The sequence below is a fragment of the Globicephala melas genome, chromosome 17 (genome assembly GCF_963455315.2).
Source record: "Globicephala melas chromosome 17, mGloMel1.2, whole genome shotgun sequence".
In the NCBI taxonomy this organism is placed as follows: Eukaryota; Metazoa; Chordata; class Mammalia; order Artiodactyla; family Delphinidae; genus Globicephala; species Globicephala melas.
In genome coordinates this window covers 11,962,614-11,990,516 of record NC_083330.1, presented here as the reverse complement: position 1 = coordinate 11,990,516, position 27,903 = coordinate 11,962,614, and the positions used below count along the sequence as shown (strand labels likewise).

General features: G+C 46.7%; 1 protein-coding gene across 1 annotated transcript; it reads right to left on the bottom strand.

Moving 5' to 3' along the window:
- Positions 1–2,085: 2,085 nt before the first annotated feature.
- Positions 2,086–27,380, bottom strand: VXN (vexin). The gene is made up of 6 exons (XM_030859642.3): positions 26,908–27,380; positions 21,415–21,470; positions 13,049–13,199; positions 9,028–9,089; positions 6,386–6,477; positions 2,086–4,499 (listed from the first exon to the last, which is right to left on the bottom strand). Exons 1-6 carry the CDS (start codon positions 26,972–26,974, stop codon positions 4,316–4,318), a joined length of 612 nt encoding a protein of 203 aa, XP_030715502.1. The 5' UTR covers positions 26,975–27,380; the 3' UTR covers positions 2,086–4,315.
- Between the last annotated feature and the right edge of the window lie 523 nt (positions 27,381–27,903).

The window sequence follows — 27,903 nt, the reverse complement described above, 5'->3', positions numbered from 1 at the left end:
CGAGGGCCTGGGTAACTGGGGCTGGGTGGGTGGTGCTTCAGGGAGCTCTGGGCGTTGACCTTTACCAGCTAGCGTGGCAGCACGGCCACACTTTCCCACGCGCACTGCCGTACTGCTGCGTACTGGCTGCATGTTCATGCCCACATTTCGTTGCGTTTTTTCCAGGACATTCGGAGGAAGATACCACATTTTCTTTTTAACTACTCTGGAAACTGAGTCTCCATGAGGTTCAACAGCTCCTCAAGCTTTCATAGCCAGTGAGTGTTTCTGGCAGTTGGAGAAGTTCAGAGCATGGGGTACCCAAGATGGGAGGCCCTTCGTGGGATAAAGGAGGTCGGAGCCCTGGGTGGGCAGAGGACACCGGGAGGGCTCAGGCCCCACCAGAGGGCAAGGAGCAGGGGGAGGGAAAGGGGGGACAGGGACAGAAAGATGATGTGTGTGCTTATGCAGACTGGGAAGATGGCAGGGGTGGGGTGGGCAGACACTGAGAAACAGAACACGCTGCAGTTTTAGTGCGGCCAGAGCCAGTCCTGAGTGAAACAAAGAAACCATTTCCATCATTTGCTTTGCTTCTTGCCCTGTATCTGAACGTGGTCGCCCAGAGAATGTGATCCCTTGGAGGACTGGCTATGGCGTTTGATTTTAGAAGTAGCTGTGTCTTGTTCATCGGGGGCTGCTGCTGCACTCCTGATGTCCTCGCCACCTCCTCTTCCCCCAAAACCCTGAGCTCCGTGGAGTCTGTGAGCAAAAGCTGGGTGATGTTAAGTGGGGCTTCTCCCTGAAGAATTCTGGGACCCAGGTGGTCAAAGAGTAGGAAATTCAACTTGTTCTTCTGCGGATCGAGTCCAAAACGTGGGTCAGCACTTGCCCGGAATTCCAGGTAGCCCTCCCTACTTGGGGCTGGATCCAGATCCCCCTGTCCTTCCTGGAAAAGCACAGGCACCTCTTAGGCCAACAGGCAAAGCCCTGGCTGTTTGGCTCCAGGGGAAGGGAGTTTATCTTCATGGCAACCTGTGTTCCTAGGGGCCAGCCCAGGGCTTGGGACTTACGAGGTTTCCAGGAACACAGGGGGTGGAAGGAGGGCCTATGGGTGAGGCGGTATGAGCCTCCGTACTTGTCTCTCCACAGGCCCAACAAGGGGCACAGACCCAGCTGCCCTGTCAATGACGGAGTCACACATCAGGTCTTTCTGTAGGTCAGTTCCACTCCCTGGGCAGCACATGCCTCTCCCAACAAAGGACATTCATAGGTATGGATCTTGTCCCACATCCAAAGTGACACCCCCTGAGATCTCTGTCCCTCTGCACCGTGGCAACGCCTTCACCACAAACCTCTCAACAGAGGCTGACATTCTTATAAGAAATTGAAAACTAAATGGAACTGTAATCCTTAGGGGAGTTGTCTTTTCGTCTGTGCTTTTCCTTGCATGTCCCTAGGTCTCTGCCAACTTAGAGACAACGTGTCACGTGATACCTTTTCAAATCGGGCTCCGGCTGTCGCTGCTCTCCCTACCCACTGCCCATCTGCCTGATCTAGGGGCAGGGTGGAGGCCTGCCACAGAGAGCATCCAGTAAGAACTGAAATATGTGACTGGACTTGGTCCTAACAGAGGTGACTTTATTACCCCAAATGTCTTGGAATTCCTGTTGCCTCTGGCTCAACAGGACTCCAGGCTCCTTCATTCCCGGACAGCCATCTGCAGCCAGCCTTGGCGTCCTTTGGCAAGTGGCTGTGATGTGAGTCACGGGGGCAGTCTCCAGACAGGCTGACCGTGAGGTGGGCACAGAGGGATGGTCACTGAGCCCCCTGGGGTTTGTGGTGGGGACTGAGGGCAGCATCCCAGGGAGGAGGGTGAACCCTGAGAGCACAGGTCAGGCCAGGCCAGACCTCAACAGAAGTGGCTCCGGTGCTGACTGCTGGGCAGGGCCCGTAATATCAAAACCAGACATTGCCTTAGGATGGAAAGAACATGCTGGGTTCTTTCTCACAATCCTTTTCATTTAGGTAAAGGAGCAATGAGGTACAGATGCATAATTCTTTCCCTCTGTGAAAGCCTTCTCTCATTCAATGAAGGAGCCCCAGGCATCCTCTTGTGCTGATTTATTAACGTCACAAAGCAGACTTTACTTTTATTTGAACTGGCCAATGAAAATGTTCTATACAAGGCAAACACTTCATCATGAAAGTTTTAAATTAAAAATAAATAAGTTCCAGTCTACATAGATCTCCAGCTGCCACATACAAATAGAGGACATCAGTTATAAAGTAAATAAGTTAAAATAAATAGTCATAGGATACTCCGATAGGTCCAGTGTAAATTACCTGTTTTCTCCCTACCTTTGTTCCGGGCCCCTTCACCCATACACTGTAAGACGATTACACAGTCCATTGGGACCTTCATTGAAAGAGCACTTGATGCCCAAATCTCCAAGTCATGTTCTGATGGGAGGACTAGGTGTTCGGAGTCTAAAACAATGGTTGAAGAGCAGAGGTCAGCAAGGTGAAAGCCCGGAAGCCCAGGCCCCTTATCCCCCATGCCTTCTTACATTTCACCTGGAGATGTGGAAGCAGGTAATTTAGAGATCAAAAAGCAACATGTGGTCACGGAGCAGCAGCATGTGAATAACAGTTGAGTCTGAGACCAGTGATGTGGCCCAGGTCTTCCTTGTAACCAAAAAAATGGCAGTTTCCAACCTGGTCTTAGACTAAAATTCACCATGGAGTCACTGGTTTTGTTAAGTGGGTTGGATTAATTTAAGCTTCTGAATTAGAAAACAAGCCTTCTGGGGGCAGAGTTGAGGCCACAGATGACAAATATGTGAGGCACATCCCACTAATCTGCTCCACAGGCAGGCATTACCAATTGATCGCTGCACTCCTTTATCTCAGATCCTAGCTCCATACAGCACTCTAGGCAGCCTGTGCCAATCAATTATGCTTAGCATTTGATACGAAAATTATTTACTAGCCTTGGTTCTTCTCTATGTTCTGAATATTCTTGTATGAAGGAGTAGATATAACACAGGCATTGGAGCCTGACACCCATATGGGTTAGGTGCCTTCAGAATAATCATTTAACTACTTTAAAGCCGTGTCTATTAAATGGGGAAGGCCACCTAACTCAGAGTTGACAGAAAGATCGGGATAATGTATGTAAAGTGCTCACTAACCCACCTGGCACATAGTAAGCATTTAATAAATGGTAACTATCATTATCATGTTATCATTTTAAGGCTACTGATGTTGATATAGAATTGATGATGACATTTCCATTAAAAGAAGGAACGCATAATATGATATATTATGAAACCATATGAATGGTTTACATCATTTATATCATGTACTGGTTCTACCTTTGTCAAATCGTTTCCTTCAAATGTTGCCCCCAGAGACATATTCCTGCCCCTCAAAACCATCCTCAAATCAGTTACTAGAGTAGGCAAAGCAAGGAGTCTGGTGCAGAAGCTGAGGACCTGGTATCTAGTTCCACTACCTGGTATCTAGTCGCATAACCTCTTAAGGCCCTTAGCTTCCCCATCTGTAGACTGGGAATAATTGTGCTTTCTTTAACAGGAATTTTGTGAATGTAAGAGGTAATGGATGGGAGAGCATTTTCAAAAGTTAAAATAATTATACCCAAGCAAGGTATTATTAATTCCACTAGACTGTGTCACTTCAGAAAATGTTAGCATTCAAAAATTTAAATCATGTTTTCCTATAGAAAAATCACATGTAAAAGAATACAGAGTTCATGCAATCATGCCAAGTGTCATCAGAACTGATCCTGACGATACACTCAAATGAATATTAGAACTACTAAGTAAATATATATAGCGCTTTGTCACTAAAAATCGTACCTCATCAAGATGAAATAAATATGGTGGCAGGAACAGTGAGAACCATTGTGCTTACAAGTGCCTGAAACATCAAATTCTTACATTTATACCGGAAATTAGAACGACTCACAAGGAAGGCTGAGGAATTGCCTGCTTGCTTCCTTGGAGGTCTTTAAAATGGGTTGGGAAGGTTTGATTTTGGTGCCATTTTGCTTAAACATAGGGATATAAACTTGATGACCTCCCGAAGTCACTTTCAGACCAATGGCTTTATCGATTCTAAGAAGGAACAGTTTTCTTTTGCCTTCGAGGGAGGTTCCTTTCCCGTTTCCTGAGCCGGGGCGATTAGTTAGTACTGGAGGGTGATGTGCGTGGACCAGCTAGTAGCAGAGGTGAATGTCGCTCAGTTCCCATCTGGAAGTTTCCTCCCCTTGTGCAGTGAACTCGGGCCAGCGCAGGGCACCTGGGGAGGGTCACCTTTAGTCAGCCTCAAAGGCGCTGTTGGTAGCTCCCACGTATTCAGACTTCTTCTTGTGCCTGGTCCACATTTTCCGGAGGATGCTGGGGACGCCGCAGGAAGCACTTCCTGTCAGCGGTAGGGAGGCTTCTGCTCCCTGAGGGAGGGTAGGATACTCTTCAGTCATCTTCTTGAGGTGCCTGGATCTACAGAAGATGCACAGGTGGGTGAGGAGGGCGGTCACTGCGCTGAGCCTGTCCTTCTTTAATTGCTGCCCTCGATAAGAGGAGCCAGAGCCCTTGCTCCTCCTCTGCTCATACAACCTGTGACCACGGTGGAGGGTCGCTGTTGGGGCCCACGCAGCAATGACACCCCATCCCCCTGCCCCAGGGAGGTCCTTGCATGGGGAGAGGGAAGCAGGTGGCCCTGAGCACACTGGCTCATGGATCCCAAGTTCTGCTCTTGTTCCAAACTCTACCCTTCCTCACCCCAACCCGCCATCCCTCCACCTCTACAAAAACGATCTTGCTGGAAAGAGCAGATGTCACAAATCGTCAGCTATTGAAAGCCCATGAGCCCTGGGGCTGAATCCTGCTCCCCACTTACTGTGTGACCTCAGGCAAGTGATTTGACCTCAGCCAGCCTCAGCTTCCTCATGTGCGAAATGGGGATAATTTCATCTAACTCAAGGGGCTTTTGTGAGGAGGAAAATAAGGTCACAAAGCATCTGGCACATGGTCCACATCAATAAATGTTCATTTTTCTCACTTGCTCTCCTTCAGTGAAAGAATGGCCTTCATTTTCTTTTCAATAGCCAGGGTCCAGGAACAAATGGAAATGAGAACGTCTAAGCTTAGAGAGAAACGGGCCATTTAGAAGAACCCTTTGCGATGCAGCTGCGCGGATGGAAAGGGCGCCTCTCTTGAGGCGCACGGTTCGCGTTTGCTGGTTACTGCAGCAGGCAGTAACAGCCATTGCTGCTCACAACAATTTGCTACTATAAACTTAATACAATCGAAAAGATACTTTTCTCTAACTAGGTCCCAATACGTTGAGTGGCTTGGCTTTTATCATTCATTCTAGATGGCTTTCTTTCACCTAAAAGGGCTTCACACTGGTCTGTTCCTCCTCTAACTCCCTCAGCTTTCAAGGTGTGCATACCTTGGGTTGATATTGTAGTGCATGGTCCCTCATATGTGAGCATCTATCACTTTGCCAAGCACGTGTCTTTCCGATTCCCAGACTGTAAGCTTCTTGAAAAATGATGCAACCGTTGGTGCTAAGCTTTTCACACATTATCTCATCCTGTTCTCACAGTAATCTCTTAAGAGGTTATGATCGTCCCCATGTTTTGGGTTTTGTTTTGTTTTTAAAGAAACGAGGACACGGAGGTCTGAACAACTTGCCTGAAGTCATAGCAAGTCAGCAGCGGTGCCAGGCACGCAGGCAGATCTGAGTCAAGAACCCACACCCTTCATCATCCCCGAAGCCACTTTTCTGCTCTCTCCAGTCTGGAAGGTGATGATGGGGGCGTAAATGTACACACTGAGTTGAGTTTAAGACTCTATTGCCATCTTCTTTGTGCCATGTTGAAGGCAGTGAGGGCCTTCCTGGGGGGCTTATCACTCCTGCTACTCTAGCTGCTGGTTCTGGGTCAGAGTTAATAGTAACCTGCTTTTGGTTTGAAACATTTGTATCTTGTGTACTTTCTACCTGGGCAGGGGCCCTTAATCTAATTCGTGAGGCATTTCTGACACCAGCATGCCTTCAGGAGGCTCTGCATATGGCCTGTGATTACATTTGTCTAATTAACCAAAACCCCTCCCTCTTTAGACTTCTCCTAGTCTAAAGAGTGGGGTTAATGAAGTGGAAACCATCAAAAACACTTCGGCTTAATCCTAGGGGAAAAGTTGATGTGGCCACAGAAACCCGGGATTAGTGCCCTCATTAAAAGGTAATTTACAGCTGGCAGGGATTCTGTTTTAGCTTCTTGAGGGTCTGACAGACGGCCACCTGTTACTCTTTGGCCCAGGAGCAGGACAGGAGCGGGTGGGGAGCCCCGAGGCAGCCAGGCTGGAGGCACAGCACTTACCCTCTGGTCAGAACAGCTCCGTTCTCCGAGCCCAGAGCTGCCGCCTCCAGGACGGCGGGAGCTTTCACCGAGATCCGGGCCACCGGAGGCATCTAGGTTGTGAGAAGGGAGTGTGAGGATGGTGCCATGTCCCCAGCTCCGACAGTGGCTGGAGCCATTGGAAAGGGCATCAGCTAAACTGAACTACCATCAACCCAGGGCAATGGTCCTCATACTGCCGCGGGCACCAGGTGCCCCCGGGAGGGCTTGTTAATGCAATGCTGGGCCCACCCCAGCTTCTGATTCAGTAGGTCTCATGTAGGCCCGAGAATCTGCATTTCTAACAAGTTCCCAAGTGCTCTAGTCCCAGGATCCCACTTTGAGAACCACCTACGTAGAGAAACTTGAAAGCAAGCAACTCAGTCTTGTGAGGCCTCTGTCCCCCCTTGCACCCCTATGGTCTGTGTCCACTTTGTTGTCAAATCCTGCAGGTTCTGCAAGATCAGTGTCACCCTCTCCCTTTTCTCTGCTGCAGCCTCAGGACCAGTCGCTTGGGACAGGACCTCCTTTTTTCCCACAAGACCTGCCACACACCCTGGGCCCCTCCTGGATTCACTCACCCAGCTTTTCCTTCATTCTCTGGATCAAGCCTCATCTCTGCCTACCCTTCAAAGACCACTTCCTCCAGGAAGCTTCCCCTCAGGCTGGTGCCCCAGCTGATTTCTCTCTGTCTCCTGCATCCCCACAGCACTGAGCCCTTATGTGATATGTTTTGGCATCCCACCAATTCTCTCTTTACGGTTGTCTACTTGTTTCTTATGCCGGTGCAGTCTCCCCAGGAATGGCATGCGAACGACAGGGTCTGGGGCTTACCCTTTGGCGGCCCTCCTGAGCTCTCCTTAAAGGAGGTGGTGAGTGCTCAAGAAACATGTACCGAATTGAAAAATCACTGGTAGCTCAAGCAGGGCTAGGTCCCGAGTTTGGAGTTTGTTCAGTCAGCGGACCTCCGCTTTGCACCTCCACCCCATGCCCCAGGGAAGGCTTAAGATCACCACATTCCTAAAATTGCTGGAAAATTCCAGGTTGAGGACACCAGGAGTCACTGCCCCTTGTCTCCCGCACGGGCCAAAGGTTGTGGGGAGAGTCACTGTGCCACCTTGTGGCCTCTCGGGAGCTGTCCCTCCCCATTGTGCCAGCAGCCCAGAAACATGCTTCTTCCCGGGCCGTCCACCATCCTGTTTGCCCCAGCGCATGTTAGCGTCAAAATCAGATGTAGCTGTTCGAGCTCTGAATTGCTCTCTGCCCTGGGATGGGGGCTCCAATGAGCTGCAGGACCCCAGCCCTACCGTCTCAGACCCAGAGGAAAGGGTCAGTCATGCTGCCGCTCTGTCTTCTGCACTACTGTCGCCCCCTCCTTTGTGACCACCTCCCCATCACCACCCTGTCCCATCCCACCTCGCTCTGGCCTCCCAGCTGCAGCTTCCTCTCTGCCAAGGACACTGAGTCCAGCCCGGGGGCTGGGGGCAAGTAATCCAAGGCAGTGAGCTGCCCTCTCCCCTTAGCCTCGGGCTGAGCTGAGGGCAGCAGTTCGAGCTGTCGCAGCCTGACCACCTTCACTCTGTGGTAACGGCCCAGCCATCCTCAGTTTCCCCTGCGTCCCAGGTTGGGACAGGGGGCCCCTGATTGTCCCATCCCTGCCCTTTGTGTGGTTTTCCTAGTACAGGGATGACCTAAATGAAATAATTGGCTTCGATTTCCTGCCCAGACCAAGAGCAAAGCGCTCGCGTCTCTGTCCAGTTTGTTCCATAAGGACGAGCGGGTGACTCAGACGCTCTCTCCAGTCTGTTCTAGTTCCGTGAATCTCGAGAGCTGATGCCCGCAGAGCCCAGGATGCCCGAGCTGACCTCACCTCCAGCCACCACTCCACCCGTTCTGTGCTAACCCAGGGGACACCCACATTCATTCCCAGAGGATGATGAAGGAGATGTATTTTTTCAGGGTGACGCTGAGCTAGACCCAGACATGCACTACCGGATCCCCCTTCAGGGAAGGACAAGCCGCCTTGCCCTCCCCCTTGGGGAGGGCGGGGAGCAGGTGGCCCTCAGCTCCTTCCGGTGTCCTTGGCTACAGAGGGCCACCTCGCCCAAGGTCATGCCGTCCTGGGCAGCCTGCATGCCATGAAAGAGCGGGAAGAAAATATAAAGGATCGGTCAGCTGGGTCCAACTCGGGCAGCCCAGATGGACAGTCCTTGCCCCAGAGCTCCCAGTGGGAGGTGGCTCAGCAGTTCCTCTGAGGTGATGGTGTTTTGTGTTTTCACAGTGCTCGAGACCCTTGCATCTCTTTACCCCCGTAGCTGCCCCTGGGAATTGGTCAGACACCTCCACCTGGCAGGGGCCTGCCACAGACACTGCTTCTTTCCCCCCTGTTTGAGATGTCCGCTAGGTAATACCTTCTGTCCACCTAAGAGCTGAATTTCTGGCAAGAAAGAGAGAGGCGGCCAGTGGCGTGCCACCAGCTGGTAGGCTTTAGGAGCAAAGAACCCTCAGCTACACTTTTCTAATAATCCTCAGGCCTGGAACAAAGGACACTTTGTCTTCATGGCACAGACAGGACAAGAAGGTTAAAGCACAGCAGATACACTAACCAGGTTGATTTTACTTACCAAAGCTTTGCTGTATGCTCGATTCCCACACAGATTTGCTGATTTGGGTTCAGAAATCCCCACTGCAAAGTTGAACGGAGGGGACGTTACTCAGTGGTACTCTGGGTTCCAGCTCCCCCGGGTTCTGCATCAGTTATCCCTTAGCTAATCAATCACAAGCCAGGAATATTCTAACGGCCTTTGTACTGAGCAGCAAAATCACGCACTAGGGTTGGGCAATGGGATAACTGTCCAGTGGGTCACCTGCACCCCTGGCGCTCTTGGGGAGGTTAGAACTAAGGTCTAATAAGATCACGTGTGTGGAGGTGTTCAGTACGGGGTCTGCCTGCAGTAGGGGACTCAGAGAATGTGCCCTTAGCGCCTCCTTTCTTCCTAAAGCGCCAGATCACAAGAGGTTATCAGGAGTTAAGTCTTTAGCTGGGATCAGTCCTTTAACCTGCCGCTCCTGGACACGCCTCTGTGAAAATGAGCTCAAAGTCCTGCCTGCTGTGGGAAGTAAGCCTCATAATGTGGGAGGATTGGAGGTTATCGGAGTCCTGAGGCACTGGCATGAGATGTATGTGAGAACCTTCTTTCTATGCCTTTATTTGAGGCTCGACCCGCTGCTGGGAATCCAGATGTTGAGCTGAGGTAGCTGGTGATGGGCGGGGGTGGGGTGGAGTGGGGCTCCACTGAAGGCTGGCCTTCAGTCGAGTCCCTCCTGGGGCAGATGTTCCTGGAGGAGCCCCATGCTATCAGACTACAGCGTAGAGAAATACCAGCCCCCCACCCCGAGGAAAACATCTCAAGGCCAATAAAATGAAGTTACAGGCTACAAAGATCAGACCACGGAGTGCCGTGCTCTGGCGTCAGTGACGACAGTAGCTTATATTTTTGAGCATTTACTGTGTCAGTCGCTGTGCTGAGTGTAAGACTTATAAACATTGTCTCATTTAATCCTCACTACAACCCTCACAGGTAGACGTCATAATAGATGAGGAAACAGAGGCTTTAGAGATGCACGGCAATTACGATGAAGCTGGGTGAGGAAGATCTAGGGAATGGCAAGCTGACCTCTTTGGAGGTCTTGCAAGGCTGGGAAAACTTGACCGAGGGACCCCCTAACCCATTCTGGGAGGAGTTTGCTAGGTGGGGAGACCCAGGGAGGGCAATCCGCAGAGAGAACGTATCGGGGAAGGTCCGGAATATAATGAGTGGTCACAATTACACCACAGCTCAGGGCTGTTCTGTGCATGGATTGGCAGGGATAGGAGTGTCACAGGAGGTGGCCCTGGAGAGGTGAGCAAAGGACTGGGTCCTGGAGAACCTTGGGCGTGGTCTGGAGGGCATCTGGGGGTGGAGAGGACACAGTGTTTAAAGCAGAGGGATGGCAGGGGCAGGTGCTGCTTTAGGCTACCCTCTGGTAGCCTGTGGAGCAAGAAGGACTGGTAGCTGACGACCAGGCTTGGCGGCTACACACAAGGGATGAAGGGAGTCTGACCCGGTAGCCTGAGGTTGGTACCAAGGAGAGATGAGACATACGGAGGAACTGACACTGGCAGTGGTTAGTGTGTGGAGCGGGGGTGGGGAGGACAAGGGGGTATTGGGATAAACATCCCAGCGGCTTGCTGGAAAGATGGATAGTGGCACCAGCTGAGAAAGCAAGAGAGGTTTGAAGGTGGAAAACGAATTCCATTTGAACAAGTTGATTTTGAGATGTCCCAAGGACATCCTAGTGGAGACATTCCACCGGCCCAGGAGGTGGGTGTCCCCTTTTCCGGGCCCTTGAGGTTCACCTGCTCAAGGCTTCAGAGTCCCCACTGTTTCCAAGGTTCCTCAGAGCATACTTCTCCCACGTGAGAAGGCTACAGCACTCAGGAGCCTTCTCCTTTAGCTCAGAAAAGAAACACGTCTCCAGATTTGAGATCCCTGGAGACACATATCCTTCTGACTGGAGGATGGAAAACTCGTGCCCAAGGCCGGTGCCCAGCCTTTCCTGTGGGTCTGGCTTTGACTCAGAAACCCTCCCTCCCTCTCATCCCCTCTGGAATCTGTCAGATTGTGGGAGCTGAAGGAACTGAATCGATGCCCAGCTCAATCTTTTTTTTCCTTTTTTTTAAAAACCTGACTAGCACATTCCCTGCATGAGCTGACTGTCATATGTCGGGCAGAGTCTCTCCATTTCATAACTTGCTGTTCTCCCCTTCAGTCCAAGCTTCCACAAGCTACTTAGGGAGGAAAGTAGCCCCTAAAACCAGACAGCTGGAAAGACATTTTCTGGGGGAAAGACGCAATTAGCTGGCAAATCAGGAGACCTGAGATTTAATCTCAGTTCTGCTGCTGATGAGCAGTGCACTTTGGGTAAGTCAGTTTCCATGGTTTCGGTTTCCTCTTCTGTAGATCGGCAGGGGGTGCTTGCAGAGATCAGTGGGCCTCCACCTTCCGGGAGGTGGAAAGTCACCCTGGGAGCAGGCTTGTTAAAACAGATTGCTGGGCCCTACCCCAGAATTTGATTAAATAGGTCTTGGGTGGGACCCCAAATCTGCATTTCCAGCAAGTTCCCAGGTGGTTCTGCTGCTCCAGGGATGCCACCTGGAGAACCACCCATGAGATCTTCCCTAAATCCTTGCTAATCAGTATGTTGTCCTTGGACCAACATCATCAGCATCATCTGGAAGATTATTAGAAACAAAATCTGGGGCCCTACTTGGTCCTACTGAATTAGACTGCATAAAAACGAGATTCCCAGGTGATTCTTCTGCACATTAAAATTTGAGAAACATGGCTCTAAATTCATTTTGTGATTTTGTAGAGAAGATATTCTTTTTTTTTTCTATGCACAGGCAACCACCACCCACCCACCCACTTATATATAGACAGAGGGAAAAAAATTATCTTCTCTATTTGCAAGGCACATTGTGGTTTCCCTAAGGCTTTCACTCTCCATAAAAATGTATATATGTAATCCCTTAACTAGAGAATATAGCTTGACTTATGGGTTCTTACACGTAGGATCTTAAAAACAGGATCAGGGTGTTAGTGACCAAAGAAACCTTAGAGATCCAATCTAACATCTATGAGGGAGGAAAGAGAGGAGATGGATGGATAAAGAGAGACACTCAATGGAGTCTACCTTCAGTTCTTCTAACATACAAAACTGTTGACACCCAACAGCTTTGAAAAGGATATCCAAAACTTTTTGTGTATTTCTGGAGTTAAAAATAGGAATAACTTGAGGCTGTGGGCACAACAGAGATAACCTAAACCAGGAATTAAAGGCTAAATACGATCACAGACTTCAGCAGGCTAGACACAGATTCCTGTTTAACTGCTTGGGGTGGGAGCCATTTTTCAAAATAGTGTGGAAGGTAAGACTCTAATGCTTCCAGCTTTCAAAACAAATTTGTCTCTAAATTCTTTTTATAAATTGTTGAAATAGTTTAAGGCGTTCAAATTTAAAATGGTGGGATTTTAAGATGGCAGCTGATGAAGAGCCTGTATAATCACACACACACACACACACACACACACACACACACACACACACACACACACACACACACACACACACACACACACACACACACACACACACACACACACCCTGTAAAATAACGTAAGCTTCCTTCGCTTCATGAGTCATGTGTACTCTGGTTTCCTCTCCCCCCAGCGTCTAATGATGTTTACCTCCTCCTGAATTCCGCAGGACTGCCTGGGGAGCTAGGCGGTAGATGAGAGCATCTTTGCTCATCACGCAGACCCAGCAGCGAGTGTTTTAAGGTAGAAGGAGTTTTGTGGTGCTGCAGTGGGGGCGGGGGGAGGCGCCCGAGCAGGTGCATTCAGAGCAGGACCGGCATGCACTGGGGAAGGCGGCGGCCCCACGTGCAGGTGCTCCGCCCACCGGGCGTGATGGAGGATGCCAGGGAGGATCACGACGTGGCTAGAGCCCACACAAGCCAGTTCGCGGACACCGCGGCAGCTGCTCTAAGTGGACCACTGCCCCCCAGGGAGGTTCCGGGGACCCGGGCCGTGACGCACGTACCGGGCCTGGCGGGGGTCTTGGCGGGGTGGGCGCCCTGCGGCCGTGCGTTCTGGAAGCAGCTCGACCTGCGGGCCTCGCCGTCGCGGTGGTCGCTGCGGTGCTGCAGCAGCTCCAGGGGCCGGGACGTGTAGAGGTCGGACTCGATCACCACCTGCGCGGGGGAGGAAGGACCGTCAGCTTGTTCCTCCCCTAGAGTCTCAGCCTCCACAGCTGAGGCCAGGACTGCAGCTTTGCGGACGGACCTCGTGCTGACACGGAGCCTTCCTGACTCCAGCCATTGCTGGGAGCAGCGAGGAAACCTGGGGAGGCTGGCCTGAAACGGCGAAGTGTTGTGTTTAACTTCAGCATGTCCAGTGGCACCATGGTGCGGGAAAATGAGGTTTCTGGGGGCTCCTCACCAGCTGTCCCTTCACAGAGTCAGAAGCCTGGGCCCTCAGGCCCCAAACTGGGGCCAGTTAACTGCCCCAGGGCTGGACATAGTTTGACAATAGAACAGGCTATTTGAAATGAGGACAAGCCCTGGAAATCGGGCTCTTACAGTCTTTGCAGCTCAGTGGGTGCCCTTGTTCACGTAGAGGACAGCTTCTGGATGCTCGAGCGGAGGGAACACCTAGGCAGAGGGCTCGGGGCCCAGCTGATTCCCAGGTTGTAAAAAGGAAGAACCTGCTGGCCAGAGAAAGCAGGCACGGCTCCTGGACGCTCACGTTCCCTCTACTTTGTAGAGTGCCTGTCAGCTGGAGCTGAGAGATGAGTTTCCACGACCTGTGGCTCGGTGAGTGGAAATTGTGGCAAGCCAGAACGGAGCGCTACACGCTAAGGTGTTTTCAATAATGATCCCCTGTTGAATAGTGGTTTTGGGAAAGTACATGAAGAGGAATACCCCTTTTGTCAGGGCCCACTGAAATGGGCCTTTAAAATTATAACAAAAATACTTATATCATTGAAATAATTTAAATGTACAAATTTGAGACAAATAGTACCATATTTTATCTTAATTTCGGGGGTGACAAAGGGAATCTTAGCAATTTGGGGCGCATATCGTGCATGTTTGAATGCATAGCCATGACACTGGGGTCGCGCATTCTGAATGTCTTCACTCCTTTGAAGCAGGTTAGAACTGCAGCTTCCCTGAGGTTTGTATTTACTCATTCTCTTGCTCACTCGTTCCTTCCTTCTACAGACATCCTGCGAGGGCACCTCTGTGCCAGATCCTGGTACTCAGTCTATCTGTGAGTGAGGTGGACCCATTTCAGCCTTTACAGTTGAGCCTTTGATGATTTCCCCTCCATTGTCCAATGTAACAATTGTGGAGGAAGCTGAAGCAAATAAGACTGAATTTTTAAGTATTATAATAGGGTTATATTTCAGTTCAGTGGAGAAAAATTGGACCTTTAATAAATATTGTTGGAATAAATGTCAGGCCACTGGGGGAAATGGATCCATGTCCACACTTCTCATACGAAAATGAATACCAGACAGACCAAAGATGCATGTTAAAAAACAAACAAACAACAGCAGACACTAGAATAGAATATGGCTCAATATAACATTTGTTACTTATAATAGGGAATTACTGCTGTGTACATAAAACTCTTACAAATCAATAAAGAGGAAAAAAATAGAAAAATGGGGCCAAAAACCAGCTAATTGACAATAGACATGCAAATGGCCGGTTAACATGAAAGGTGCTGAACAACAATAATTAAATGCAAATTAAAACAAAGTTGTTTTTTCTCCTATCAGATTGTCAATGATGAAGAAGATAAATTTCCATTTGGGGTCATGTGAACCTGAGTTCAAACCCCAGTTTTGGTACTTCGAGGCTATGTGGAAAGGGGTCATCCTCTTGACCACCCTTGCTGTACTGGGGCGGAGTCACTGCTGGTCATTCGCAGAGATTTCAGGAACACAGCAGGTTCTCTTTCCCTGTGCCACCTGTTTACCTACAGCATCAGGAAGCGGTCACGTCCGTCCCCAGCAGAGGAAGGGGAGCTGTCACTCTTTGCTTCAGTTTATCACAAAGAGTCCTTTGCTTAAAAAAGTAATATATCCCACATTTGGTCTTATCTGGCTTAGGAAATTAACTCTTCTCAGGCCTGTTTTAGGACCCAGACTCATTCATTCTTTACCTTTGGAGAAAGATGATGATAATTAAGGATCATTTAGGATTAGTGCCCTTTCTCTTCTGGGCACTGCAGCATGTGGGATTTTTTCCCCAATAATTAAAAATATTTTTCCTCCAGCTTTACTGAGATATAAATTTCCACATATGATTGTATACGTTTAAGGAGTACAATGTGTTGATTTGATATGTTTGTAAATTGCAAAATGATTAGAAGGTGGTGTTTCTGTTGGTTTTCTAGCAAGCCTTCAGTGCAGGCTGGGGGCAGCACCCGTCTGCCCTACGCCAGCTCACTGGGGGCTGTAAGGTGCAGTAGTGGGTGGTCTGGACTCACCACCCTGCACAGACAGTCCCCTCAGCTTTTCCATTTCCTTCCCTCCTCTTAGCACTGCACTCTGCCATGGTGTCGCCCAGAATACTGGAATTTCCTAGGTTAATGGCATTTTGGACATGTGTACCGTTTGGCCTCAGGGTTCCCCCTGGAATGTGGACCTCCAGGTCCAACGGGAGAGACCTGAGCCTCATTACTGACATTCAAGCCTTTGGCTGTCTACCTCTCATCACAGCTATTTTGAATTTTGTTTTCATTTTTTCAGCATTCCTCTAATGAGTAAGGACTGGTGTGTTTTCCGACCCATTTTGTAGAAGGAGGAAGTAAGGCAGGATGTGAAAGCCTGAGGAGTCCAGTGGGGAGGCCCAGCATTTCCTCCCCTGAAAAGAAAGCAAATATTTCCTTTTAGGAATAAGAAACTTCAGCCAGCCCTTCTCTGCATTGTGGGTGGGAGAAGGGAATGCGGAGGGAGACAGTGGAGAAGCATTAGCTGCTCCGCCCCCTGTTGGATGTAGGTTTCCTGGGGTGGGGGTGAGGCTGGTTACTTCCCAGGTCCTGGCTGAGGGCCCAGTGCCTCAGCAGGGTATCTTCTCGGCCCTGAAGGATGCCAGAGGAGAGGGCTCAGCTCGGAAGATTTCCCTTTCTTAGCTGGCCTCGTGCTTGCTTCTCATGCCCCACAATTGCGGAGGCTCTGAGAGGGCTCAGGGCAGTGCATCAGGCCCACGCCAGGGAACGCACAGCTGGATGCATGGCTGTGGCCTCCTGAAAGCCTCCCGACAGCCTGGTTTTTTTCTGGTCTGTAGGATACGGTCCGGGCTGGATACTGCAGCTGGTCTTAGAACAAACTGGTCTGAGCACAGGCTCTTTAGCGCCCTGAGTACAAGGGTGAGATTGGGGAATGGGGAAGGGGTGAAGGGGAGACGTGTTTAATGTTGGATTTCCCTTTCCAGGTTCAACGAATTGCCTGCTGAAAGTAGGGGCTGTACTTGTGTAACAGATTCACTGTGATAAATTGATGCTTCCCTGCTGGGTTCAGATCAGAGACCTAGGGGGCTGGTAGGGAGTTAGAAAGACGGGGGAGACCTAGGTGATGAAGGATCATCATGATTTTGGTTGACGGCATCCAGAGTAAAGTTCTAGCCCAACTCCCTAATTTTACACACAGGGAAACTGAGGCCAGAGGAAGCCGGGTGTCTTCAAGGTCACAGAGCTGTAAGGGGCGCAGCCTGAACAAGGATCATGGTTTCATACCTTCTAAGGAAGTGCTCTTTGTCAGACCCATGGAAGTGCTGCCATCCAGGTAAGAATTTTCAAGTGCAAACTGATTGCTCAGTGCATTTTGAAAAATCAGATCACCAGATGGAAACATCAGATCACCGCTCCTCCACAAGGCTGAAATCTGGGAAGAATGTGACATTTGCACTCCCGTTCCTTCATCTTTCCTGATGATGGCGCTGCTGCTTATTTTGAAGGGGCTGTGGAAGCCCTAACTAACCCACGCTTTGGTGTAAATTTATTCCTTTAAGCTACTCTTACGATGTCTGCGGCATGAGGATGATCAGGACGTCAGTAAAATTGCTTAAGAATCAGAGGGGATGGGGAGAAAAAGACTAGTGAAGCCACCTAGAGAAGGAACACTGGGTGGCTGTAGAAGAAGAACATGTAACTTACGAGGGGTCCAGAGAGAGAGGAAAGTGCCGCGCTAAGGACGATTCGGAGAGGAAAGAGATACTTGTAAAGGAAGGAACCTGACATCCGTATGGTAGCCCGAGGGGTGAGAATAGAGACAAATAAGAATTTCGGGACAAAGTCCTAAATATTGGTACATTAGAGCAGCTGCAAAATATGAACGATTTTCTCGGGAACTCAAAGGGGAGCCAAGAGCCAGTTGGATGAAAAAAAGAAAAGGTCAGAGATAGTTCTTTCTTCTTTGGGACTCAGTTCCCCCGTCTTAGGTAGACTAAGACCTTTCCTGTCTTTTCTAATTTGAATGTTCTGTGCAGCTGGGTCTGAGTTTTATGAGCAAAAGGATGAGTCATGCCGTTAGGGGAAATTAGAAATTCAGAGGAGAGCTCAAAGGCCAGAGAGCATTATTAAGCTGTCTTACCTGGAGGAAGAATGCATATTTGAAGACAAGACCCTACCTTCTATTTTTTCTTTTTTTTTTTCCATCAAAAGCAATTTTTATTTGTATTCATATACTTGAGTCACTTTTTTTTCCCCTTGGAGTAAAAATGTTTTAGGGAGGGAAAGTCATAAGCCATTCCCAGGAAAGCTGGGAGCTTGGTTCTGCAGAGCCTGGCTGAAGTCAGTGGATACTCCAGGAGGCGGTGCCCCATGTTTTGGGGGCTTTGTGAAGCTCATGCCCCTGTGGCTTCACGTCCACCATAGAGAGTTTTCTCCTTTGTTTGGGTTCTAAATCCCTTGAGAAATTTCTTCCCTAGCACCTTATTTATCTCCTAGAGAGTATGATTTAGTTTCCATTTTTAAGCTTTTGTAATCACAGTTCTGTCCTTATAAAGCCAGTAGGTATTGGTATAAGTGGTGATTCAGACAGAAACACTGTTTAAGGTTAGAAATTCAAGGCAGGAACTTGGTTGAAAACTAAATAGTCCTAATTCCCAAAGGATCTTCCCAGAGTCATGAATGACTTGTGGCTCCTTCAGATCCAGAGTACAGATCTTCCTTGACTTACAGTGGGGTTACATCCTGATAAATACCCCTAAAATATCATAAGTTGAAAATGCATTTTATACAGCTAACCTACCAAATATCATAGCTTAGCTGAGCCTACCTTAAACGTGCTCAGAACACTTACATCAACCTATGGTTGGGCAAAATCTTCTCACACAAAGCCTATTTTACAATAAAGTGTTGAATATCTCATGTAATTGACTGAATACTGTACTGAAAGTGAGAAACAGAATGCTTGTCTGGGTCCAGGATGGTTCTAAGTGTATCCTTGTTTACCCTCGTGATCGTGTGGCTGGTGGGAGGTTGTGGCTTGCTGTGCTGCCCAGCATTACAAGAGAGTATGTTGTACCCCATATCACTAGCCTGGGGAAAGATCAAAATTCAAAATTCCAAGTATGGTCTCTGAATGCATTTCGCTTTGGCATCATCGTAAAGACAAAAATCATGAAAGTCAGACTGTCATAAGTCAGGGACCAACTGTAATGCCAAACTCAAGTCTGTGCTCAAACTCTAAATTACCTACAAACAACCCCTCCCCTTTCCATTTTTGGTGACACCCACTGTTCCTTGAAAGTCAGCAGCATTTTCCTTCTAGACTGTGTGCTGAAGTTTTTAGGGATCATGAGAAATACATGAATTTCTTGCACTACAGCAAAGAACCCATTAAAAGCCCTTTCTTTCTTAGTATATAAATATTCTCGAAGTCATTTTAAAAAAAGGATAAACCACTGACAGAAAAATGAGCAAAAGACATGTCTTTTAACCCATAGGGAGAAAATATCAAAATCTATGAAAAGATGAAGAATGATATTAATTACTAAAGAAATGCAAATTAAAACAATGAGATGTTTTCACCTATCAGATTGTCAAAGATTAACAACATTTGATACCATATAGTGTTGGCTCAGGTGTTCTGGTAAAGGTAGTTTAAAACAGTTGCTGAGAATTTGGCAATAGCTATAAAATTTTTTCAATGCCCGTATCCTTTGAGCATTTTCTTTCTTTTTTAAAACTGACATATAACATTGTGTACGTTTAAGTATAAGGTGTTGATTTGATGACCCAGCATTTTCATATCTATGAATTTATCCTTAAAAACATTTGCATAAGAACATAAAAAATACGTTCAAGAATATTTCTTGTGGCATTGTTTAACTGGAGAAAATGGGGAAATCCCATTTATTGATGATTTGGTTAAATAATTAATCTAGAAAACATCAGATTTGGTTTGGGTAAAAAATTATAGTACATTCATTCATACAATGGCATACTATGCAGCCTCTAAAAAGAATGGGGAAGATCTGTATGTATTAATTGGCATGTAAAGATGCTCAAAATTTATATAGTGAAAAAAGCAAATTGCAAAACAGCATGTTATTGAGCAATAAAGCATGATAATTATACATTGTTATATGAGAAATTTTCATTAAAAAAAACTCCAGTGCTTATTGAATGTTCAGTATGTATCAGGCTCTGGACTAAGCAGTTTACATGTATTAAATCATTTGCTCCTTCCAGTGGTTATTGGGATGTGCTCTCTCACTCTCCCCATTTTTTTTTTTTTTTTTTTTTGCAGTACGCGGGCCTCTCACTGTCGTGGCCTCTCCCGTTGGGGAGCACAGGCTCAGTGGCCATGGCTCACGGGCCCAGCCACTCCGCGGCATGTGGGATCTTCCCCGGCTGGGGCATGAACCCGTGTTCCCTGCATCGGCAGGCGGACTCTCAACCACTGTGCCACCAGGGAAGCCCTCACTCTCCCCATTTTAATGCTAAGCAAGTCAAGTCCTGGAATGGTTAGGCAACGTGCCCAAGGTCATATAGCTAGAAATGGATAGAACTGGGATTTAAAAGTGGGAAATGGAAGAAACCAGGCAGTTTGACTCTAGTCTGCATACCTAACCACTATGTTCTATAGCTTCTCAGGATTTTCTGATATCATAGTTTACATCTTTTTAGTATTTGAAATTTTGTAATGGGCCCATCCTGTTTTGGGAATTTAAAAAGTAATAAATGTATATAAAACAACAAAGACTAAAACCAATCTCATTCCCAGGACACTTAAAAAAATTTTTTTTAAATGGAGAATAGGATTTTAAAAATTGAGATACTTAGAAAATCAAAATAGTGTTCTACAAAAACAATTGTGATAGAAACTCCAGTATAACCAGGAGGGAACAATTAGCAATTAAAATAAAACTTTTAAAGTGCAAAGATGTATTGACAGCTTATGTATAAAGAAATCTGTAAGTAAAATGAGAAATTCACAGGCTCTAAAGACATGTAAACTAATTTTAAGGTAATGCATGTGCTTATTAAAGAAGCAAAAAATAATACAAAGAAATGAAAGCCAGTGCTGGTGAGGCTGGAGGGAAATGGAAAAGCATTGTTGGAAGCCTAGCAGTTGTCCAGAATTCCGGGTAGTATGTGATGAAACTAGAAGCAGAAGCCATCTTTTACAAATCACTGTTTTGGGCTTCCCTGGTGGCGCAGTGGTTGAGAGTCCGCCTGCCGATGCAGGGGACACGGGTTCCTGCCCCGGTCCGGGAAGATCCCACATGCCGCGGAGCGGCTGGGCCCGTGAGCCATGGCCGCTGAGCCTGCGCTTCCGCAGCCTGTGCTCCACAACAGGAGAGGCCACAACAGTGAGAGGACCGCGTGCCACAAAAAAAAAAAATAAAAAAAAGTAAAAAAAATCACTGTTCTAGTCTCCACTCTAGCACAGGTGTAGGAATGCAAATGATGGATCGATGGATGGATGAAACTGTTCTTATCCTTTTACTTGTTAATTCCACTTTGAGGCCTATGCACCATAGGATTAATCCAAAAAACAGTATTTTGTACAAATTCATTGCACTGCTATTTATAATAGTGAAAAAGTGGAACATTGCAAATGCCAACAATAGAACACCCAAGTCAGGGATGCTCTACCTACACTGTGGATTCTGTTTAAGGAAAAAAATGTGTATATAAAATGAAAATTATTCTCTGTGGGGAAAATGACAGAAGGGGGTCCAATTCAGGACTGTTTGTTGTCTGGTTGACATTTGTCAGTTGTTTTGGTTAAGTGGAGGATGGAGAATGCAACAGCAACATGGGCTACGGAAAACTTTTCCAGGCCGTGGAGAGTGTGGATGTAGGGGGGAGGTGGGGAGTGAAGAAGCTAGACACTGCTTTTTTAATGAAAGTCAACAAAAGCGATCAAAACTGAAGTTTTCTTACATTCTTGGTTAAGAGATGTTGAGAGCTCTTGACTCTTCTTCTGGCTGGACTGGGCACTGCAAAGAGAGAGAAAGGAATGGTTTTAGAGAACACCCATGAGACTGATGTAGCTACGGTAGCAATACGGAGAGGGTTTGCACCTGGAGTGGGACAGGGCCCAGAGGAGGGGGGTTGGGAAGAAGAGGTGGGTGCAATTGCAATTTTATTTTTTTATTTTATTTTTTTAATAGATCTTTATTGGAGTATAATTGCTTAACAATACTGTGTTAGTTGTGTTAGTTGATGTTGCACAACAAAGCAAATCAGCCACATGCATACGCAGGTCCCCATATCCCCTCCCTCTTGAGCCTCCCTCACACCCTCCCTATCCCACCCCCTAGGTGGTCGCAAAGCACCGAGCTGATCTCCCTGTGCTATGCAGCTGCTTCCCACTACCTATCTATTTTACATTTGGTAGTGTATATATGTCCATGCCACTCTCTCACTTCGCCCCAGCTTCCCCTCCCACCCATGTCCTCAAGTCCATTTTCTATGTCTACCTCTATTCCTGCCCTGCAACTAGGTTCATCAGTACCTTTTTTTTTTAGATTCCATATATATGTGTTAGCATATGGTATTTGTTTTTCTCTTTCTGACTGACTTTACTCTGTATGACAGACTCTAGGTCCATCCACCTCACTACAAATAACTCAATTTTGTTTCTTTTTATGCTGAGTAATAGTCCATTGTATATATGTGCCACATCTTCTTTATCCATTCATCTGTTGATGGACACTTAGGTTGATTCCATGTCCTGGCTATTGTAAATAGTGCTGCAATGAACATTGTGGTACATGACTCTTTTTGAATTATGGTTTTCTCAGGGTATATGCCCAGTAGTGGGATTGCTGGGTCATATGGTAGTTCTATTTTTAGTTTTTTAAGGAACCTCTATACTGGAGGTTTCCATAGTGGCTGTATCAATTTACATTCCCACCAACAGTGCAGGAGGGTTCCCTTTTCTCCACACCCTCTCCAGCATTTATTGTTTGTAGATTTTCTGATGATGCCCATTCTGACTGGCATGAGGTGATACCTCATTGTAGTTTTGATTTACATTCCTCTAATAATTAGTGATGTTGAGCATCTTTTCATGTGCCTCTTGGCCATCTGTATATCTTCCTTGGTGAAATGTCTATTTAAGTCTTCCGCCCATTTTTTAACTGGTTTGTTTTTCTTTTTGGATATTGAGCTCCATGAGCTGTTTGTATATTTTGGAGAGTAATCCTTTGTTGTTTCATTTGCAAATATTTTCTCCCATTCTGAGGGTTGTCTTTTTGATGGTTTCCTTTGCTGTGCAAAAGCTTTTAAGTTTAATTAAGTCCCATTTGTTTATTTTTGTTTTTGTTTCCATTACTCTAGGAGGTGGGCAATTGCAATTTTAGATGTTACTTGGTCCAGTGCACCAAAGCTCATAGCAGCACTATTCATAATAGCTGAAAGGTGGAAACAACCCAAGTGTCCATTAACAAATTAATGGACAAACTAAATGTAGTATAGACATACAATGGAATATCATTCAGCCTTAAAAAAGAATGACATTCTGAAACATGCTCTGACATGGATGAACCTTGAAAACATTAAGCTAAGTGAAATAAGCCCGATACAAAGGGACAAATATTGTATGAGTTTGCTTATATGAGATACCTCAACTAGTCAAATTCATAGAGACACAAAGTAGAACAGAGGTTACCAGGGGCTGGAAGAAGGAGGGAATGGGGAGTTGTTATTTAATGGGTACAGAGTGTCAGTTTGGGAAGACGAAGAAATTCAGGAAATGGATAGTGGTGATGGTTGCACAAGCATATGAATGTACTTAATGCCACAGAACTGAACACTTAAATAGTTAAATGGTAAATTTTATTTACCACAGTAAATAAAAATAAAAAAAACTTGAAGAATCAATTAGCCATAAAAAAGTTACTTGGTTGGGAAAAAGGTGTGCATTTTGTTGAAAGTGGAGACACCCGGACATCTCTTTTGCACATTGATGCTAAAGTGATTTACTTGGAAATGAAATCCCACCCTGCCACTGCCCTGCCTAGAATGGAAATGATTTCTTGTCACATCTCAGATTAGTGCTCAGGTGAGAGCTGTGTGATTTTCTGCAGAGCGCCTGCTGCCATGAAGCCAGGCGAGCAGAGGGCTGGTTAAGAGCCAGGGCTCCAGACTCCTTTCACTTGGGTGTAAATCCCAACTTGACCACTTGCCAGTTGTGTGACTTGGGCGAATGACTCATCCTTGCTAAGCTTCACTTTCCTCTCTGGTAAAACTCGCACCTACCTCAGAGGGCTGCAGTGAGAATTAAATGGTCTAATCGTTATCAAGCCCTTGGCCTGGCGCCTGGCAAAGAGTGAGTTCCCAGGAATTAGTGGTGGTTATTATTGATACAATTCTCCTCTTTCTCTGCAAGGTGAGGGCAGGTGGAAGGAAGAGGTGATAACTTCTAGAGACTGTAGCCTCCGTCAGGAGTTCTCTTTCTGGAGTTTTCTCCATTTCCTCCTGCTGTTCCCCGGCTCCCCTTGCCAACCCCGCCGCATTGTTGTTTATCCCCAAGAGAATTATTTTGAATGCTGTTCACCCTAGAATTAAACCCACTGGTGAGCTTCAGGAAGTGACTTCTGGTATAACTTCTTGGTAAAACCACAGATTTTATCGTTTATATTTACTGTGAATTGTGCCTATGAAATCTTTCCCTTAAAGGGCTCTCCTTCTCTCTAGGAAGTAAAAATACACACTTGTCCTCAGTTACAGACTTGATCTATGTCTTGTGCCTTAAAATACTTGAGAAACACCATAACACTTGCTGTTGCCATATTTTTGTGAGCTCTAAGATGGCTCAGCTAAACAAAGTACATAGATTTAGGTTGAACCCATTATATATGTATGTGTGTATGTTGGAAAACAGGGATATAATACGACGACGATCAATGTGATAATGGCTCGCATTGAGCTTTACTAGGTGACGACTTACTTCCTTCTCGCATTCACTCCTCACAGCAACTCTTTGGGGTCGGGTGTCTTCATTGGCTCTGTTTCTTAGGTAGATACTGAGGGTTAGGGTCACACAGTTGGTGGTGGAACAAGGCCTGCGCTCTTAAACACTAGGTTGCTGAACTTGTGCACAGGAGCGTGTGGGAAAGGGCATACCTGGGAGGACTCTAACCCTTGTTAGAGAAAATCAAACCAGCCTATATTTCTGCAGGCAGGAAACATGGGGATGGAATGAAGAGTTACCAGTCTCTCTCATAAGCAGTGACTTAGGAAGACCTGGCCCCGTCTTCGCCCACTGAGAGCCTTATGCCTGATGCTCTGGAGGAGGCGAGATGAGGCACAACAAGGCGTAGGAAGAGGAGGACTTCTCCACTTACAGTCTAAGATAAAACTGCGGATATTCCTTTTCTAGAGAACAGCTTCCTGAGCAGTGACATGTCCATGAATACTGATGACTGATTTAATACTAGGAGGTGGCCATGAATAAAAATGGCAATAAAGAAATACAGGATTGAATATTTATCTTTGACTAAACATATTCATTGCTCAGAATATGGAATAAAAATAGAAATCACTTTGTAAGTGATGTATTTAATGGTGCTTACTGCCATGCCAGGTACTGTTCTAGATGCTTTATGTATTTTGTCTATATCTCATTTTTCCCCCCATAATAACCTTGGGAGGTAAGTTCTAGTTCTTCCTTTTTTATAAGAGTGGAAACTCAGGCCCAGAGAGGTTAAGTGCCTGTCCAAGGTCACACAGCGTATAAGTGGTGGTGGGTCTCTTGACTACTCTGCTAAGCAAATGGATTCAAAGGCCTGTTTTGAATGATTTTCTTCAGGTGAAGTATGACGTTGCTCCTGAATCGTATAATAAGTTTTTAGTTGAATAGGACCATTCAGCTTTGATGTTTTTCTCCCTTAAATGTTTTTAAATGTAAAAAAATTATAGAACATAGACATTTTAAGATTTTCATATTTGCTTTCAATTTGTTTTCTTCTCATACAAGAGAAATAACAAATGAGAGGACAAGTTTTGGTCCCTTTTCTACTCTTCCCCAATTCTACTTTCCTCCCTCTCCAGGGCTACTATTATCACTAACTTTATCTGTGTCTTTCCAGCCTATGTTTTTTATGCTTTTCTCTAGATATGTATCCATAAACAATGTATAGTACTGTACAAATTTAATAATTTTTAGCCTGCTTTTTTTTTCTCTCAACATGATGCTCTTGGGAGCTGTGTCCCACACACATAGATCCAGTTCTTTTCCCTGTTGACTACTGTGGAGTATTCCAGAGTCTGATGACACCACATTTTACCCCTTCCCCTCTTCAAGGACATTCAAGTTGTTTTCAGTTTCGCCCTTGGAGACCCAGTGGCCCTGTAAGCATCCACGTATAAGAGCATTTACAGGAGTGGAACTGCTGGGTCAGAGGGTCGGCTTTGACTTTTCAGGTACATTCCCGAGTCTCCAGAGGGTGTCCCAACTTCAGCACGTGGGCAGACTCCCAGCTTTTTCTTCTCTCCCTCTGACTGGCAATAGATGTCTAAAGCTTAATTTATGTTCTGCTGGCTTTCTCTTTGTGGCCAGGCTGAGTCTCTCCCTTCCCCCCAGGAGTGGTCATGTCGATGGCTGACATGGGAAGAAGAAAGGGGTTGTCTGAACAGGGGGTCACAGCACCCGCAGACATCCGGCCCTCTTCATTCAGTCTGACAATGACACCAGGGGCTAAGCCGGGGTCCCAGGCTCTCCCAGCAATACAGGGGCAGCAGGGAGAGCACAGGGGCGGCAGGAGAGAGGGCCCAGCTCTGCAGGGGGCAAGGGAACTATCCAGGGACACAGAGCCCTTCCCGGGCCTTGACACCATTCACCTCAGAGCAGCAGGGCTTTTACAAAATCACACTCTTTGGCGGTGCCAGTGCCAGGTTAAGTTTGGGAGCATGGCCCTGGGGTCTGTGCAGAGGCCAGCCTGGGTCAGGGCATTCTTGGACCGCTTCATTGGACTTTAGGCCACTGCCAGAAATATGATCCCTCCTCATATTTCACGGCACAGTTAGAAATCATACTTTTGAGCCAGCTGCTTCTCATTTCAGAACCCACTTGCTCACTGGAGAAGAGGAAAGAATCTGTCTGCCCTGGGAATTTTGTTTTCATGTCTGTTTCCTAAAACAATGGCTTGCTGTCACTTTCGTTTGGCATACTGGGTTGCCAGTATCGAATTAAGTAAAACGAGGAGTAGTTAGCTGCCCTCATTTCCCCTTTGATGGACTGTTTCTCAATGATTGATGTTCATCCATATGCCTCCTTTTCAGAAACAACCACAAACACGGTCAAAACAGAGAGACCATCCGACCTCAGAAACCTGGGGGTAAAAACCGTAATAAGGCAGCACATGACTGTCTTTACTCTCCTGCTTAGCCTGCCACGTTAAGGAAACAGTCGAGGGCAATTTTACTCACCCTTGGAAGGAATCACGGTGGTGAAAACTTCTATATTTTCATCACTGCAGCTGTAAATCTGATGCATCGTTTCAGCCTTCTCTCCCCAAAAGTGCCTGGGAACCGGAGGCCTCTCTCTGAACCCCTAGTCGCGAGGTTTCCTAATCCAGTCTGGCTCGGGGATCATTGTGCCGGTCCACAAAAGACAGGCTGGTGCTGTGATCTCATCTCATTCCAGAGTCTTCACTGCAACATTTTCTAATCCCATCTGTCTTTTTTTTTTTTTTTTTTATGAATCCTATTATTGCGAACCTTTGATGGAGCCTGGAGGTTTCAGTCCCCTCGCGGCCAGGATGTATTTAACATTTTTATTTTGCCGTGTCTGCCGCAGTGAATTTGGAAGTCTTTTGTGAAGTGGTGATGAAGTGAAATCGCCTACTCGGGTAGCGCCAAGCGTGGCTGGAGGATTTTACCGAAAAGGAAACGTGAATTTTGGTACCAGCAACTCCCCTTTTCATTTCAGAGATGAAGAGGCTTTTTTTTTTTTTTCCCCTCCCTCCAGAACTGGCTATTCAGTAATCTGTCATGTGTTAATTTGGCTTCCTTGAAAGTTTCTATTTTAAACAAAAGGACTGTTCTTCCAGAGCGTTCTCGCCTCATGCCAGTACATGACAAGGCTGACATTTCTAGAGAGCTGTGTGTTTAGCATCTCCTTGTACAAGCCTGCAGGTGCTTGCAGGAATGGGGGTAACAAGCAGTGCCTGACGCTTGAGGTGCCCAGCTACAGGGAGATTGTATTTTTATTATCCTAAATGTCCTAATATATTGTATACTATCCTAAATATCCTACTGTCCTATATATATCCTATATATCCTATATTTTATCCTATATATTCTGTATACATACACAAAAATAAGGTATGGTTGAAGCATAGGTGTATTATGTCAAACCCATGGCCTTTCATTACACCATTACAGATTTATTTCTTCATGTTGATAATGATGTAATATTTTAAA